This window comes from Tripterygium wilfordii, chromosome 8, assembly GCF_013401445.1.
Source record: "Tripterygium wilfordii isolate XIE 37 chromosome 8, ASM1340144v1, whole genome shotgun sequence".
Classification (NCBI taxonomy): domain Eukaryota; kingdom Viridiplantae; phylum Streptophyta; class Magnoliopsida; order Celastrales; family Celastraceae; genus Tripterygium; species Tripterygium wilfordii.
The window spans coordinates 785,658-802,358 of NC_052239.1; the positions used below are offsets into that span (position 1 = coordinate 785,658).

Consider the following 16,701-nt stretch of genomic DNA (forward strand, 5'->3'; position numbering starts at 1 on the left):
TGAATTATAATTAAGAAAAATACTTTAAATCATATAATCAAGAACTAAAGACATGATGAACCGGCATTAATCATTATTGAAAAATCATGACTGGGGATTAATAAGTTATTAATTAAAAATTTGGTCTCCATACCTAAATTAGTCTTTAAAAAGCACCTAGATTAGTTAGAAAGAGTACTTGGGATGAACCAATCAACGGGTTGAATCATGTCTGCTATTAATGTGGGTACTTCCGTCTTTGGAGTAGAATTCACAGTTCAAATTAAAGCTATGAAATAAGTCGCAGGCAAATTAAATTGGAATTGGCTCAATTTCGCAAAATTAGAAGCCTTTGCACAATGCACTTATGATATCGATAAAGTTACTCAAAATCAATTGGCTAGAGATCAATGATTATGTGAATTGCTCAAACAATCCCAATATGCTCCTCTCGCGGTGGAGGACCAAATAAATTGGCACGTTTACACAATAAATAAGTGGTGTCAGCTTCACACACAAGTAACAATTAACAAGAAGTCAATGTTTTTGATTGTTAGTGTGTAAATTGGAACACAACCTATCTCTCCGGAATGAGATGTGATATTAACCCCCAATCAACCAAGTAGGTACAACTGGGCAACAATAGGACGATCACTATAATTTATATGATTGGTGCCACGTCTACATGACACGTAGAACTTATAAACAAGCCTACATTGGCTACTGCGTAGGAAACACAGTCCCATCTATGAGAGAGAGAATAAAAAACAATAGCCCTTGCCACTATCAAACTTAAGCCCATATGGTGCTGAACTAATGAACTATTGTATTGGAATTATGAAGCCCGTGTAGTTGTTTTGGGTTTCAAATTAAGTCATACAAGGCCCACGGGGTGTTTTTCGTCTCATGAAAATAATATTTTTGTTTATTTAGGAGTGTGATGCGAAGAGAGTTTCAAGGTCTCTGAGTACCTTTCCATATATAAAACGATAGATTACGCGAACTCCGGTTAGGAAAATTGTGGACTCTTTTCAAACCCTCGACTGCGTGGGAGCCCTAGTCCTCCTTCCTCCTTTAAAAGCCGCAACGCCTCTCAATTTGTTTCCGACTTCGAATGATAACCCTTATAAATATTACTTCAGCTTCAGCTTTGCTTTTAGAAATTGGAAGTCCTCGTTTCTTCAAAGTTCTTTCTTTCTTTCTCTTTGGTTCAACCAGTGAGTTAAATTTCTTTCTGTAAGATTGATTCAACAAATTGGCGATGGAGTTGTTGGAACCAGACTGGGCGTGGCTCCCAGAAGGTATTCTCGAGGGAATTCTAGATTCTATAGTGTCTTTTTATGACTATGCCAGATTTGGTGCTGTTTGCAAACACTGGTACTCTGTTGGACAGCACCGGAGACGACAACTTATGGAATTGTGGAGCGTACAACTTCCCCTGTTGATGTTCCCTTCCGCGGATGGTCGCGAAAACCAGCAAAGTCGTCTATGCAATGTGACAACCAGTAAAACCTACGATTATAATCTGTATTATAACAGGAGGTGCTGTGGATATTCCCATGGATGGTTTGCTACTCTTGGTAAGGATTTGCTTATAACTCTTCGAAACCCTTTCTTGGATCAGGTTATAACCTTACCCCCAATTTTTCTAGTAGTCAATTCATCAAAGTTTGATCCTTGGCGAGTCTATAAAGTGGTGTTGTCTCATAACCCTTATCTATATCCTGACAAGTATGAAGTTGTGGCGATTTATGATGGCTGTTTGGCTATATTGAAACCCGGAAGTCAATCTTGGGCTTACCTAGATAAAGAGCATACCATATTCAACGGCTATAATGATATTATTTATTACGAGGATATGCTCCTATTAATAAATGGATATAGGCTCGTGTCAATCAATGCTAATAACGGTAGTCGACCACAAGCGGAAACAATCACATGGAACAATAACGATTATGACAAGCGTCTTCCTGGCACGCACATGACATATCTTGTGAAATCATCTGGCGGAGATCTGTTGTACATTCGTAGATATATAGACTGGCACAATGCATTGACGGTGACTTTTAAGATTTATACCCTCACCAATAAAGCTGAAACAAATAAGCCATATTGGTGTGAGATTAAAAGTCTGGGTGATGATGCATTATTTTTGGGAGACAGTCACTCATTGTGCGTTAAGGCATCTAACTTTCCTGGTTGCAAACCAAACTCCATATACTTTGTTCCTCATTTTTCGTACACTTCGTACGCCAGAGGGTTTCATGACATGGGTGTTTTCAACTTGGAAGAACAGAGGATCACACCTTATTATCATTGTGATCTATCTCGAAGATATTTTCCTCCTCCTGTTTGGGTAGTACCGACACTTGGAGATAATGCACAAGCGTAACTCTTTTGCAGTTGGAGATGAATAATTCTTGGTTTGATACTATATATGCCTTTTATTTCAGTTCAATGTCGAATCCCATAATAACTTGTGGCTTCCTAGCTAAGATATTCACTGACCACTACTCCCATCCTAACTAGCTGGCTTTAATGCAGAAGAAACTCAGATTTCCAGTGAGGTCTGCAGGTAAAATTAAAGCCAATCTACCACTCAAGGAAGCTGATCAGTAAGATTCTATTAGGTCAATGAGTGTCCTGTTTTTATTTCCAGTCTTCTATTTTCTTTTTAAAGTTTTAGTGTATTTAGAGGTTTTAATATAGTTTCGGTTATATATTGTGAAGTGTTAGTTATATATTGTTTGGTGTGTATATATATGTTTATCAAAAAAAGATATTTGATGTGGTGTGGGTTTGTCTGTAAACAAATCCCACATCGGATGTGTGTGTGTGTCTTTCAATATATAAGTCTCTACTTTCACATACCTTTTTGTCTGTGATGTAATACTCACGGGTGGTATGTGTGAAGTGTTAGTTATATATTGTTTGGTGTGTATATATATGTTTATCAAAAAAAAAATATAGTTTCGGTTAATCTTCAGTAATGAGAACTCTCTTTTTTGTTTTCGTTCATGTACATTAATGTCTATCGTCTTGTACAAGTACGTACGCAATCGCAATTATTCCAGTATTAGTATTAGTGATCTTGTTTGTTAGTTTTTTTTAATATCTTTAGAAAAACTGTAGAGTAAATCAGTAATTTTATTAATTTGAACATTGCAGCTTGGACAATCTTGTAAAACTACCGCCACTTTGGTGGCCCTGTGCCAACGTCCGTCTTTAATTTCTCCTTTGTGAAAAAGGACAAGCTGAAATCTTAATAACATCCAAATTCGCAAGCTGTACGTGATGCAGCCAGCGTAGTTATGACTCAAAGCAGCCATATCTTACGTTGAAAGAACGCAGCATTAATGTCTTGTAATCCAGCACCTTCCTCCCTTCACAACCAAAAGAAGGGTGGTGGGTGTAGATGCCGAAAATGGTACGGCCCTACATGATCATATAACAATAAAGTTAATTGGACTATTTTGGTCCATGGGTCTAAACATTTTAGCTAGACCCAAGACCTAAGGCCCATCTTGCGGCCCACATACTATTTATACGTCATTACTGAAGTAAGCATAACAGCTACCTACCATCAAGACCCCCACGTTCCCTGACATCTGTTTGCAAGGATTGTACAGTCTGTTTGATCTCTTATATTTACTGTAACTACCACCTAATAAAGTGATATCAAGTTTCAATACATCCATGTGTTGGCGACTGTGTGTAGACGTCAATACTGTACTGGCGCTGGCTCAGACAAACGCCTCCTCGTGAGCTGATCTAGCTGTAAAGCAGCTCCTATCACATCTAGCCTACAACCAGTATTTACGGTATGACAGGCTCACGTGCCTAGGTATGGTTTCCTTTTATATACGTATTTGCTCATTAAGTACCGCCTACAATTCTATCCATACTTTCGTCAACACCTGTCTTCATCATTCCATATTGTTACTATATCTTCCTTCCTGACATCTGTCGGACCCTGACACAGCCGTGATATTGGACCTTTCATATATTTCCTTTTGTACAACTTGGTCCAATGAAACAAGTGGAATGTACACACAAATCTCAAAGTTGATCTTGGTCCTTCTATTAATACCCCTCCCTTTTTCCTTTGAAAGAGAGGAACGTTTTTTGCTACCAAAGAAACTAAAGAACAGTTTAACCAACCCTTCACAAAAGAACCCACTTAGACAAAACACGAAAACCATAGCTGGTCTTCCATCTCCGACAAGTACTAACTTGATCGTCGGAGCCTCCACGACCGGCACCCCCCAAGCCGGTTAAGGAGCTTTCACGGTTTGCCTTGTTGTGAAATTGCAGGATTCAAAACTGCAAACGGTCCCCACAAGAAGAGAAGTTAACCTTTCAACGATTGTAGAAATCTGCTCCTACAGTGGGTATTTCATATTTGTCTTGTAATTCAACTAATACCTCGTTGGATTGAGCTAATGTGTAAGTAAGATATCTATAAGCGCAACCAACAAAATACAGAGGTGACACTAACTAACCTTACAAGAGTATTTCTCATTGCTTCATGTATTACAATTCCTTCTGACAAATAGAATATAGGGTCCCGCTTGGTTCATCATATTGAGATAGTAATAAAATTCTCAGTATAAGTAATCAAACTGTGATATTAAGTTCCCTATATATATATATATATACAGTGGCGGACCCAGAAATTTGAATCAGTGGGGGCACAAAAGTATTGCGGGGGTCCGGGGGCAGCGCCTCCATAATTTTTTTTGTTGGGTTCTATATGTAATCGATTTATGATTATTGATTGGAAATACAAAAACACATTAATAATAGTTCAAAGTAATAAGAAGATACAATGTAATTATCACAATAGCATTCAACATGTCTCCATCTTTTATTTGCAAAACCAATGATAATTCATATGTAATCCCCAACATAGTCAACATTAGTTACAAATTGAAAACAAAATCAAATGATTGCAAATATCTCAAAAGGCCATGTGCTTGAGCTTTTTTTGTTGAATTTGTAACGTCACATGAAACAATTTCTAAGATTTATGGGGTTGGGTTGGGTTGGGTCTAAACTAGTTAGTGAATTGGGCAAAAATTAATGGATTGGGGGCATCAATTTTTTTTATTGGAGGCCTTAAACTTTATTTGACATGTAATTAAGTAATTATAGCATATTTAGTATTAAATTTTTTTTTTCCACTGGGGGCACATGCCCCCAGTCCCTTCAACGTAGGTCCGCCTCTGTATATATATATAAAGGTGATTCGGTGAACAAATATATGTGAAAACAAAAGGTATACATAATATAATGGATATTCATGCTGTTCTCGCGACCAAGGTTCTTTGGGTGGATGTAGGAGTGGAGGCCAAGGAGGAAGACAATGGGGATCTTGAGCAAAGTGAGGAATACACCGAGTGAGAGAGAGAGAGAGAGAGAGAGAGAGAGAGAGAGAGAGAGAAATCTGAAGGAGGAGATGTTTGTAGGCTAACAAGAATTGAAATGTGAGGAGCTAAGAGCTTTGACGGGGCGAGGAAGCAACCGGAGTTGGCGTAATCTATCGTGGGCAGTCCACTGCTAAATAACAAAAATATTCTAATGGGCCGAAAACACACTGTGGGCTTTGTATGATTTCATTTGAAGCCGACAAAACAACTACACGGGCTTCAAAGTTCACAATGCAATAGTTCAGCTTTAGTACCATATGGGCTTCAGTATGACAGTGGCAACGGGCCAATGCCTATTATTGATCATGGTCTGTTTGACTGTTGGAAGTTGGAACTCTTATGAACCGACTTAATGCGTTCACTATGTAGCAAATGTTTGGTCCAGTCAAGGTTAGGGATGGCAGCGGGTAGGGTAGCGGACGGATATTTGATATCCATATATTACCCGCAAAAATTTTGTCCAAATCCGTACCCGCCATTTACCCGATAATATTTTGCAAAATACCCTTCATATCCGCACCCGCCGGGCACGGGTGATAACCGCCAAACATTCGTACCCGCTAATTTCATTTACGAATGGGTATTTAACGGTTAACGGGCGGATAATAACCGCCAAATACCCGTACCCGCACCCACTTACCCGGCCAATAGGGTTTCCGGTTTTGAATAAGACCAATGCATGAGAATACCTCAATACCACCAATTAATTAGGTAGGACTAAAAGTGTTCCTGTGGCGGGTAAACGGGTAGTGGGAAAATGGGAATGCTCCCCCATACCCGCACCCGCACCCGCACGGATAAAGATCTTCATATCCATATCCACTAATTTTACTCATTTATCCGTACCCGTATCCGTATCCAATGGTGCGGATAAGCGGATATCTACCGGGTACGGATAAAATTGACATCCCTAGTCAAGGTCAGACAGATGAGCCTTCCAACTAGCCTCCTGTACATCATGGGATCCTCTAGCAACTCTCTCCTTGATTGATAGAGAGCTTTGAATTTGTATTCATATGGGAATACCGAATACATAGATTTGCAATCCTTGAAGTTAGAATCAACAAGTAAATCCATTGTGTATTTCTTTTGATAGAGGGTCATACCATCACTCCAACCGTTCATGAGAGAAACTACCCACAGAAATGTTTGCCAGAAAATACGAATAGAAAATGCCACTAATGGTGCGTTTGGTACATGGGTAAAGTGGTGTAATGGTTACAAGGGTAATTAAATTTTAAGTTTACTTGTGTTTGTTATGTCAGTATAACTTTTACTCCTGTAATAAATTTTAGTAATTGAGCTCATTTTTTATACATAAAGTTTACTAGTGGGGGGACCTGGGTAATAAAAAGTAATAGGAAGTTTTACTTCAACCTATTACCCCTTTAAATAAAAAATTCTAAAAACCTATAAATTATATATACACATATATATTGTATATTATATAGGTGTATATATATACATATATGTGTATATATATATACATGCACTGTCTGCATATGTATATGTATATATATATATATATGTACATATATGCAGGCAGTGCATGCACTGTCTGCGCATATGTGTGTGTATATACATATACACAGATGTGTATATGTATATATATATACACAGATGTGTATATGTATATATACACACATATGCGCAGACAGTGCATGCACTGTCTGTGTATGTGTGTATTATATATATATATATATATATATATATATAGTATACATATATACACACATACACAGATAGTGCATCCACTGTCTGTGTATGTGTGTACTCTATATATATATATATATATATATATATATATATATATATATATATATATATATAAATAAATAATGTCGGGCTTGGGTCGGGCTTGGGCTGAGTCAAAATTGGCCCGAGGTGTAGGGCTTCGGGTTGGGCCCGACCCAAAAAATGGAGCCCATGCCCGCCCAAGGGGTCGGGTCGGGATACCCAGGCCCGGTCTACTTTCGGGCCGGACTGGGCTCGAACCTGGACCCGGGGCCAAATGGTGACCCCTACTCATGTGTTACGTCTTTGTCATGAATTTGAATGTTATCAAATTATTTTGTTGAAATTGTTAACAATTGTTGTTATATATATATATATATATATATATATATATATATATATATATATATATATATATATATATATATATATGTCTGGCTGTGTGTGTATATATATGCATATGTATCTATATTTTTAAAATTTTGATACATAATAGTCGTAACAATAAAAAAAAAAAACATAATCTCACTTTTTTCTAGTTTGGTTCATTACAATAATAACAAACAAGGGTAATAGTATTACACCAGTAATGTATAGTTGTAACAAACAAGAGTAATGAATACTAGGGTAAATTTTATCATTCTTTACCAAACAAGGGTAACACTTATTCTCCATAATTATTATTACCCTTGTAACATTTACATGGGTAACAAATTATACCCCTAAATTCTTACCCCCATACCAAACGCCCCCTAAATGTCAAATTAAAGTGATTTTATGTCTAATCTCAGTTTCGGGTGAAACAAACAGATCGAGACAGACAAAAACATAGAAAGAAGACCAAATCAACAAACACTAGCCTCCAAGACAACAAGAAGTCCCTACAGAGCTGTGTAGTCACATTCTTAGTCATAAAACATACTAAATATATTAGACACATTTAACATTCTTACTCATCCTCAAGCTGGGTACTGCATTTCACGGCTCTCCTTAGTGCATGAATGCTGGCCTCGCTGAGCTTCATGCTTGGTTGAGTAGCCGCGGCCACATCCGGAACAGTATGATTATGAACAATAATCATTGCGACTCCTGTGATTTGGTTATTTTTAGAAAATGCTGGAGACATTTAGGCAAAGTTTGTCGCTGGAGAGGAGAGGTGAGACCAGAAATAAACAATGATAGAGAGAGAGCGTTAATAAAGGAAAGGAGTCCTTGGGCGTCAACATTATCTACAATGACACGTGTGCACCTCCCAATGAGATTTTGACACACACACATATATGATGCCGTGCCTTCAACTAATGAGAACAGAAGTTGTCATTAAAAAAAACCCAGCTTTTGGCAATGGCGGAATAGGACTATTGCACTTTTATATACATATAAATTGCTCTCAACCACAAATAACAAGCATGTTTTATTTGTAAGTTTCTCATTTCAAAATTTTCCAGAATTTCAAAACAATTATTGACAACCACAATATTAATATACCCAACCTCAGCAAAGTAGATCCGCTTAATTTGAATTTATTACATTTTTCTAATCCAAAAAATATAATGATGTGCGGTGAATGGTGAAGAAAGCTCCATCAATTCATTTGCATGACAACTGCATGCAGTGTTTTGTAAGGTCAACTTCAGGCCTACCTATACTTGTTTATTGAGAAAGCAAAGATCATGAAAAAATAAATTAAAATAACTATTTATAGTAATCACATATGTGGAAGCGTGTACGCTTGGAACTAGCATACATTTAATGAAACAAATGTGCTTTACTAGTATATTTGTTGAGATTTGAAGCCCCACTAAATAAAAACCAAAAAATGTTACTTATGAAAGATTGTGTAACTAGCAGTTTGAGAGTGAATTGAGAGAGAGAGACAATCACTGCTTATTTTTTATTGGTCTCACGTCTCAAACAAAATTTATTCGGTTTATGTCAAAGACAACTACTCATCACTTCAATTTATTTATTTGATTGAGAAAGAAATTAAATGAATTACTGTGAAGTACATCTATCAATAAATTGAAAATGAAATTAGTGAGAGAGGTGGTTCTCTATGATGGAGATGGGTATTACAAAACAGTGGATTTTTTGTTACTTTTAAAGACTACACAAATATTAGAAGTTAAGTCATTATTTGATGGGGGCATAAACTCAAGTTTGTCCAAATATGAAATGTGATAAAGGTGGAAAATACAATTGATTGTACGATCAAGTTAAGTTGAACACTAAACAACACTTCTCTAACAACGGCCAAAAAGAACACTAGAGTGAAAACGACTAAAAAATAGCCTTTAACTTGAAAGAATAAGATCATATATCTTTGAAATGATGTTTTATTGATGATATCAAGCTAAGAAAAATACATGGGTACATTGGACATTGCGTTGTGTTTTCACTTATTGTGGTGTTATATGGTGAGTTTCAAAACTGTATTGACGTGAGGTGAGTTGGGTTAATAAAATGTTTGGCACGTTAGTAGTTGTCACAAGAAAAACTACACTGAGGTTAAATAATATTGAATTAAGTATTTAGATAAACAAAACTGCGATAAAGTGAATGGTGAGTATTAAGTAAATTTTGCCTAATTTTAATTATAGTGTATCAAAATAAATTTTTTAAGCCTGGGCTTTGGCCCAACCCGTTCTGGCTGGGTCCAAATATAATTTGTTCATATTTGGGCCAGTTTTTTTTGCCATACCAGGTTCTTGTTTAATTGGCAGACTAATAAAATATTTTTTTGGGATAACCACACAACAATATATTACCAAAACAAGAAAGTTCGATAAGGACATCACGGACTAATAAATAGTTAATCGCCTCATTTCTTTGTACTAGCAAGATCACTTATGCTAAAATTGGAGTACTTTGTACAAGACGGTATTAAATATTAATACAGATGAACAAAAATAAAAAAAAAGTGACCCTTTGCCTTAATAAATAGGTGGCTTCCCCTTTAAGCCGTCCATAAAATCGCGCTAAAAATAAAAATAGGATACACATACCTAATAGCAATCTTTAAGAAATTAGTGTTTGAGTCTGTCCGATGCACAAATAATTTAAAATATATATTTTCTCTTATATGTTTGATCATAGAAAAATCAACAAATAAAGTGAGAATCAAAAAATTGTATAATAACAGCTATTATAAAATATTGATAACATATATTGTTAACTCGAGATTGAGTTAGGGGTATATAATTTTCTTTAACATCTCACATAAATTTCATGCAAAAGTAAGAAAAATCTATCCATATAGCAGGATTACAAGTTAACTCACAAGAAATACATGTTACTTTTTGAATTTAATCTTCCTTTAGAGAGAGTATTTAGAGACACATAATCAATGAAACCAAACAATTCAAATTAAAATAGAATACACAGACCTAAAATAAATTTTTAAGAAATTATACATATTTAAATTAAAGCTAAGCACCTGAGGAGTCGAAATAAAAAAGACATAGAATATATCAAACCAAGAACTATTCTCTCCAACTACAAGAGAGTTATGCTTGTGCATTATCTCCAAGTGTCGGTACTACCCAAACAGGAGGGGGGAAATATCTTCGAGATTGATCACAAGGATAATGAGGTGTGATCCTCTGTTCTTCCAAGTCGAAAACACCCATGTCATTAAGTCCTGTGTCGTACGAAGTGTACCAAGAATGAGGAGCAAAGTATATGACGTTTGGTTTGCAACCAGGAAAGTTAGATGCCTTAACGCATAATGAGTGGCTGTCTCCCAAAAATAATGCATCATCACCTAGACTTTTAATCTCTCGCCAACGTGACTTATTAGTTTTAGCTTTATTGGTGAGGGTATAAATCTTAAAAGTCAGAGTCAATTCATCATCCCAGTTTATATATCTACAAATATACAACAGATCTCCTCCAGACGATTTCACAAGATATGCCAAACGTTCGCCAGGAAGACGTTCATAATCATTATTGTTCCATGTGACTATTTCCGCTTGTGGTCGACTGCCATTAGCATTGATTGACACAAGTTGATAATCATTTATTACTAGGAGCATATCCTTGTAATAAATAATATCATTGTAGCATTTGAATATGAAAGGCTCCTTATCTAGGTAAGTCCAAGATTGACTTCCGGGTTTCAATATAGTCAAATAGCCATCATACATCGCCACAACTTCATACTTGTCAGGATATAGATAAGGGTTATGAGACAATACCACTTTATAGACTCGCCAAGGATCATCCTCGGATGAATTGACGACTGGAAAAATTGGGGGTAAGGTTATAATCTGATTCAAGAAAGGGTTTCGAAGAGTTATAAGCAAATCCTTACCAAGAGTAGCCAACCATCCATGGGAATATCCACAACACCTCCTGTTATAATGCATATTAAAATCGTAGGTTTTACCGCTTGTGACATTGTATAAACTTTGTTGGTCTTCACAGCCATCTGCAGAAGGGAACATCAACAGGGGAAGTTGTACGCTCCACAATTCCATAAGATGTCGTCTCCGATGGTGTGCAATAGAGTACCAGTGTTTGCAAACCGCACAGAATCTGGCATAGTCATAGAATGACACTATACAATCTAGTATTTCCTCGAGGATACCTTCAGGAAGCCATGCCCAGTGTGATTCCAACGACTCCATCACCAGTTGTTGAATCAATATTTGACGCAGACGGGGAAGCTAGTAACACTCAATTCGTTCATGACGAAATCAATAAACTTAGAATCCACAAAGAACAATTAAGAAAACCTCAATGAATTTTATTAATAAACTGAATGTATAAATTACAAACGTTTATGAGACTATTTATAGACTGAAAAAACAATCAAACCCTAATTAGACTCCTAATTAAACTAGAATTAGAAAATTGGAAACATAAAACGTGCAAGAAAGTTCATTAACTCCGTTGGACTACAAAACGATGTCTTTTTGATATCTTTCCGAATCTCAACTGGGGTATACCCCAAGTTGACTTTCAGGTATTCAAAATCAGTTATCGGAAACATATTATAAGAAGGAAACACGCAAGAGAATCAAAAAGTTAAAAACGGTCAAAGTTGCAAACTGAAACTTTAATTCTCAAAAACAACTTTTCAATTCCGATTTTGATTTGGTTTCCTCCAAATATGTTCTAACTTCTCAAGGAACTCTTCCGTGGACAGTTCTACGTCAATATTCTAGAAATAAATTTACGGCCACTCACTGGTTGAATCAACTAGAAGGAAACGACTTTGAAGAAACGGAGCGGACTTCCAAAAGCAAAGCTGAAGTTGAAGTAATATTTATAGGGTCTGTCATTCGAAGTCGGTACAAATACAATTAAGGTGTTGCGGCTTCGAAGTCTAATGGAATGACAACGTTTGTCTAAATTTTAGGGGTTACTTAAGAGTTTTTTTTCGACTATCAGGGTTCATAAGGCCCGAAAATCTATCCCTTGTGGCCCATTCCATACCAGTGTCAATAACGGGTAGGGTCAACATAACCCATCTAAGAGGTAATTAATTACGCACTGTGGACCTAAATCTTTCAAGAAACCTTCCTACTTAATTAGTTCAAGTTTGACGACGGCCTTCTCTCAACATACCTAAGAGCGGAGAGAGAATTAAGGGAATTCAACAATAGACAATCAATATAGCTAAGACTCAACCGATGAAACTCTAAAATTAGGATTGGTTAGCAAACTTGTACAGAGTTTATTCTTCTAAATATGTTAATTTTTTTTAAGCTTGCTTTTTGGGTGGCTGACAGAATAAGTGCATATGTCTCTGAGATGATGTTTCCGATCACACCAAGCTAAGACAAAAAAAGTGGCTTAAGTTCTAACCGACTTGGGTTTTGGAAGGTTCATGGGCCAGACAACACGTCCGCCCACCACCTTGCGAAATGGGCCGCCTTGGTCCAATCAACGGGGTGCATACCCAATTATTATCTAAATGGGCCATCCCATTCGTTAAGAGACGGAATTTATAAGCCCAGCCCAATTCGTAAAGAGACTGAATTGAAATTTTTATTATCATAGGTTTTCCGTTTTCGCGTTTACCATACAAAATCTCTCTTCGATAGTCTCGCTAGTTATGATTTCCACTTTCTGCCATAGAATTCGTAAAAGAACCTTCTACAACTACCGTTACGGCATTCTTTCTCCACCGTGACATACACTCTCTCTTTCTAATCGTAAATCTAATCCTCGTCGAAGGTCTTGTTTAGGTTCTTTTCAATTCCGTTGATGGCGCCGCCTCCGGTGGAACAGAACGGCGAGACAACAAACGGAGATTCACAGAGATCTATTCCAACACCGTTTTTAAATAAGACGTATCAGCTCGTAGATGATCAGGACATAGATGATGTGATTTCGTGGAACGACGACGGATCTAGCTTCATCGTGTTGAATCCTACCGTTTTTGCTAGAGATTTGCTCCCCAAATTCTTTAAGCACAACAATTTCTCCAGCTTTGTTCGCCAATTGAACACCTATGTAAGCTCTAATGACCTCAATTTCAATTCATCTTATTATCATATCAAGAGGAGCTAATCACGTTTTCTGTTCGTTCGGATTTATAGGGATTTAGAAAAGTTGTGCCTGATCGATGGGAATTCGCGAACGACTGTTTCAGGAGAGGCGAGAAACGGTTACTTTGTGAAATACAAAGGCGTAAGATTTCAATTCTGGCATCCACAGCAGCGAATGCAGCAACGGTTGTGGCGCCGGTTCTAACAGAGAGACCTATAATTTCTCCCTCAACTTCTGCAGAAGAACAAGTTATATCGTCGAACTCGTCACCATTAGTAGCAACTCTGGTTAGCGGTCCAGCGGCAGATCTTGTGGACGAAAATGAGAGATTGAGAAAAGAAAACGTGCAGCTCACAAAGGAACTGACGGACATGAAGAATCTCTGCAACAATATATTTAGTTTAATGTCGAACTACGCGAGTTCGCAATCGGAGAGAGGTGGTGCTGAGACTCTAAAACCGTTAGATTTGTTGCCTGATAAAAGGCTCGAAGTGGAAGGAACAAGTGCCGTTTCAGACGATTCCACCAAGTTATTCGGCGTGCCAATCGGTGTGAAAAGAGCGAGGGAAGACGAGTCTGCCGCTGCTGAGACGGCGTCAGATGACATGCAGTTGCAGCTGCAGCAGCCCGGGACAGAGGTGAAATCAGAGCCGTTGGATTGTGAGGAGGATGATGATAATGACTGAGACGGTGCCACCAACCCAATCAGAGGGTGTGTAATTGATGGTAGGTGAACCACTGGATTTTAGGGAGTTTAGTTCCGCGTACTCGCAATCCTTCCAGGAACGTCTTCAAGAAGTTTCTGATGCCTTCCCAGATAAGGACCTTTTTTTTGGGTAGTATTTTGGGTGTGGAATCTAGAAGTTGATTCGTGAATATGGGCTGGACCGCTAGAGTACCCATTGCTGTTGCCTTTTAAGTTTGTATCTCTGTAGACTGTAGTTTGCAACTTTGCATAACGTTTTCAAGTTTCAATAATTATCGTTGTGCCTGAGGCTTCGGCCCAACCCATTCTGGCTGGGTCCAAATATGAAGAGGTTCAAATGTGGGCCGGTTTTTTTTAACATGCCCAGACTTAGAAATGGTTAGCCTCATTGTACTAACAAAATCACTGATGCTAAAACTGAATAATTGCATACTAAAATGGAAAAGCAATATTAAAACTTTTAAATTACACTAAAACTTCAATAATCGTATATTAATTGGAAATAAAAATAAGATACACGACTTAAAAGAAATCTATAAAAAATAACACAGATTTAAATTAAAAGCTAAAAGCACAGGATCAAATCAAGAACTATTCATCTCCAATTGCAAGGGGAGTTGTTAGTTGCACATGTATATTATCTCCAAGTGTTGGTACTACCCAAAAAGGAGGAGGAAAATATCTTTGAGATTGATCACAATGATAATAAGGCGTGATGCTCCCATTCTCCAAGTTGAAAACACCCATATCATGAAGCCCTCTGTAGCACGAAATATCCCAAGAATGGGGAGCAAAGTACATGGTGTTTGGTTTGCAACCAGGAAAGTTAGATGCCTTTACGCACAATGAGTGACTATCTCCCAAAAATAATGCATCATCACCCAGACTCTTAATCTCACGCCAATATAGCTTATTAATTTTAGCTTTATTGGTGGGGGTAAAAATCTTAAAAGTCAGAGTCATAGCATTATCCCAGTCTATATATCTACAAATGTACAACAGATCTCCTCCAGATGATTTCACAAGATAATTCGTGCGCATGCCAGGAAGGTGGCCATACTCATTATCGTTCCATGCGATTCTTTCCATTTGTGGTCGACTACCATTAGCATTGATTGACATGAGCTCATAATCATTTATTACTAGGAGCATATCCTCGTAATAAATAATATCTACAGAGCAGGTGAATAAGGTGTGCTCATTATCTAGGTAAGCCCAGGATTGGCTTCCGGGTTTCAATATAGCCAAACAACCATCATAGATCGCCACAACTTCATACTTGTCAGGATACAGATAAGGGTTATGAGACATTACCACTTTATAGATTCGATATTCATTGCTATAAGGATCATCATCGGATAAATTGACTTTCAGAAAAATTGGGGGTAAGGTTATAATCTGATTCAAGAAAGGGTTTCGAAGAGTTATAAGCATATCCTTACCAAGAGTAGCCAACCATCCATGAGAATATCCACAGCACCTTCGGTTGTAATTCAACTTAAAATCATGGGTTTTACCAGTAATGACATTGTATAGACTTTGCTGATTTTCGCGACCTTCCGCGGAAGGGAACATCAACAAGGGAAGTTGTACGCTCCACAATTCCATAAGCTGTCGTCTCCGATGCCGTGCAACAGAGTACCAGTGTTTGCAAACCGCACTGAATCTGGCGTAGTCATAGAAAGACACTATAGAGTCTAGAATTCCGTCAAGAATACCTTCAGAAAGCCACGCCCAGTCTGATTCCGACAACTCCATCACCAATTTGTTCTTCCAGAAAGAAATTTTCGGACTCTCACTGGTGAGCGAGGCGTTCAAGCAAAGAGAAACAAAGGAATTTGAAGAAACGAAGAGTTCCCAAAAGCAAAGCTCAAGTTGAACTAATATTTATAAGGGTTGTCATTCATTAGGAAACAAATTGAGGTGTTGCGGCTTCGAATTCTAATGGAATTATGGAATGATAGCTAGCGTTAGACTAAATTTTAGGGTTTCCTTGAGAATCTTTTGTCGGCTATCAGAGTTCACAAGGCCTGAAAATTTGTCCCATGTGGCCCTCCATACCAATGGCGTCAATAACGGCTAGGCCCAACATAAACCATCTGAGAAATACACGGTTGCTGCGGCAATGGCGCCTTATTAGCAATTGTTGCCGTTGAAAGGCAAGAAAAAGAAACATTTCTGTGCCCGTGGGCGTAGGACTAGAATTCACATAATTTTCAGGATTGATCGTTGTGGGTCACCACCTCCCACCTATCCTACTGGGATGAGCCTGGCTTAAGTGCTATATGGGTTTTTCAATCATGTTTTTTTTTTCGTCATAGAAAATTAAGTGAATTATTGTCAACATTATCATTT

General features: G+C 37.5%; 4 protein-coding genes across 4 annotated transcripts; 2 read left to right on the forward strand and 2 right to left on the reverse strand.

Moving 5' to 3' along the window:
• Nucleotides 1-1,015: 1,015 nt before the first annotated feature.
• On the forward strand, nucleotides 1,016-2,687 carry LOC120004482 (putative F-box protein At4g22170). Its single transcript, XM_038853839.1, has one exon. The coding sequence runs from the start codon at nucleotides 1,241-1,243 to the stop codon at nucleotides 2,369-2,371; it is 1,131 nt and encodes a 376-aa protein (XP_038709767.1). The 5' UTR covers nucleotides 1,016-1,240; the 3' UTR covers nucleotides 2,372-2,687.
• Nucleotides 2,688-10,648: 7,961 nt separating this feature from the next.
• Nucleotides 10,649-11,770, reverse strand: LOC120004188 (F-box protein At2g17036-like). The gene has a single exon (XM_038853459.1). It carries the CDS (start codon nucleotides 11,768-11,770, stop codon nucleotides 10,649-10,651), a length of 1,122 nt encoding a protein of 373 aa, XP_038709387.1.
• Nucleotides 11,771-13,148: 1,378 nt separating this feature from the next.
• LOC120003470 (heat stress transcription factor B-2b-like) lies at nucleotides 13,149-14,615 on the forward strand. Its single transcript, XM_038852476.1, has 2 exons — nucleotides 13,149-13,604; nucleotides 13,691-14,615. Exons 1-2 carry the CDS (start codon nucleotides 13,356-13,358, stop codon nucleotides 14,324-14,326), a joined length of 885 nt encoding a protein of 294 aa, XP_038708404.1. The 5' UTR covers nucleotides 13,149-13,355; the 3' UTR covers nucleotides 14,327-14,615.
• A 322-nt stretch (nucleotides 14,616-14,937) lies between these two features.
• Nucleotides 14,938-16,522, reverse strand: LOC120004191 (F-box protein At2g17036-like). Its single transcript, XM_038853462.1, has 2 exons — nucleotides 16,408-16,522; nucleotides 14,938-16,226 (listed from the first exon to the last, which is right to left on the reverse strand). Exons 1-2 carry the CDS (start codon nucleotides 16,520-16,522, stop codon nucleotides 14,938-14,940), a joined length of 1,404 nt encoding a protein of 467 aa, XP_038709390.1.
• Nucleotides 16,523-16,701: the final 179 nt, after the last annotated feature.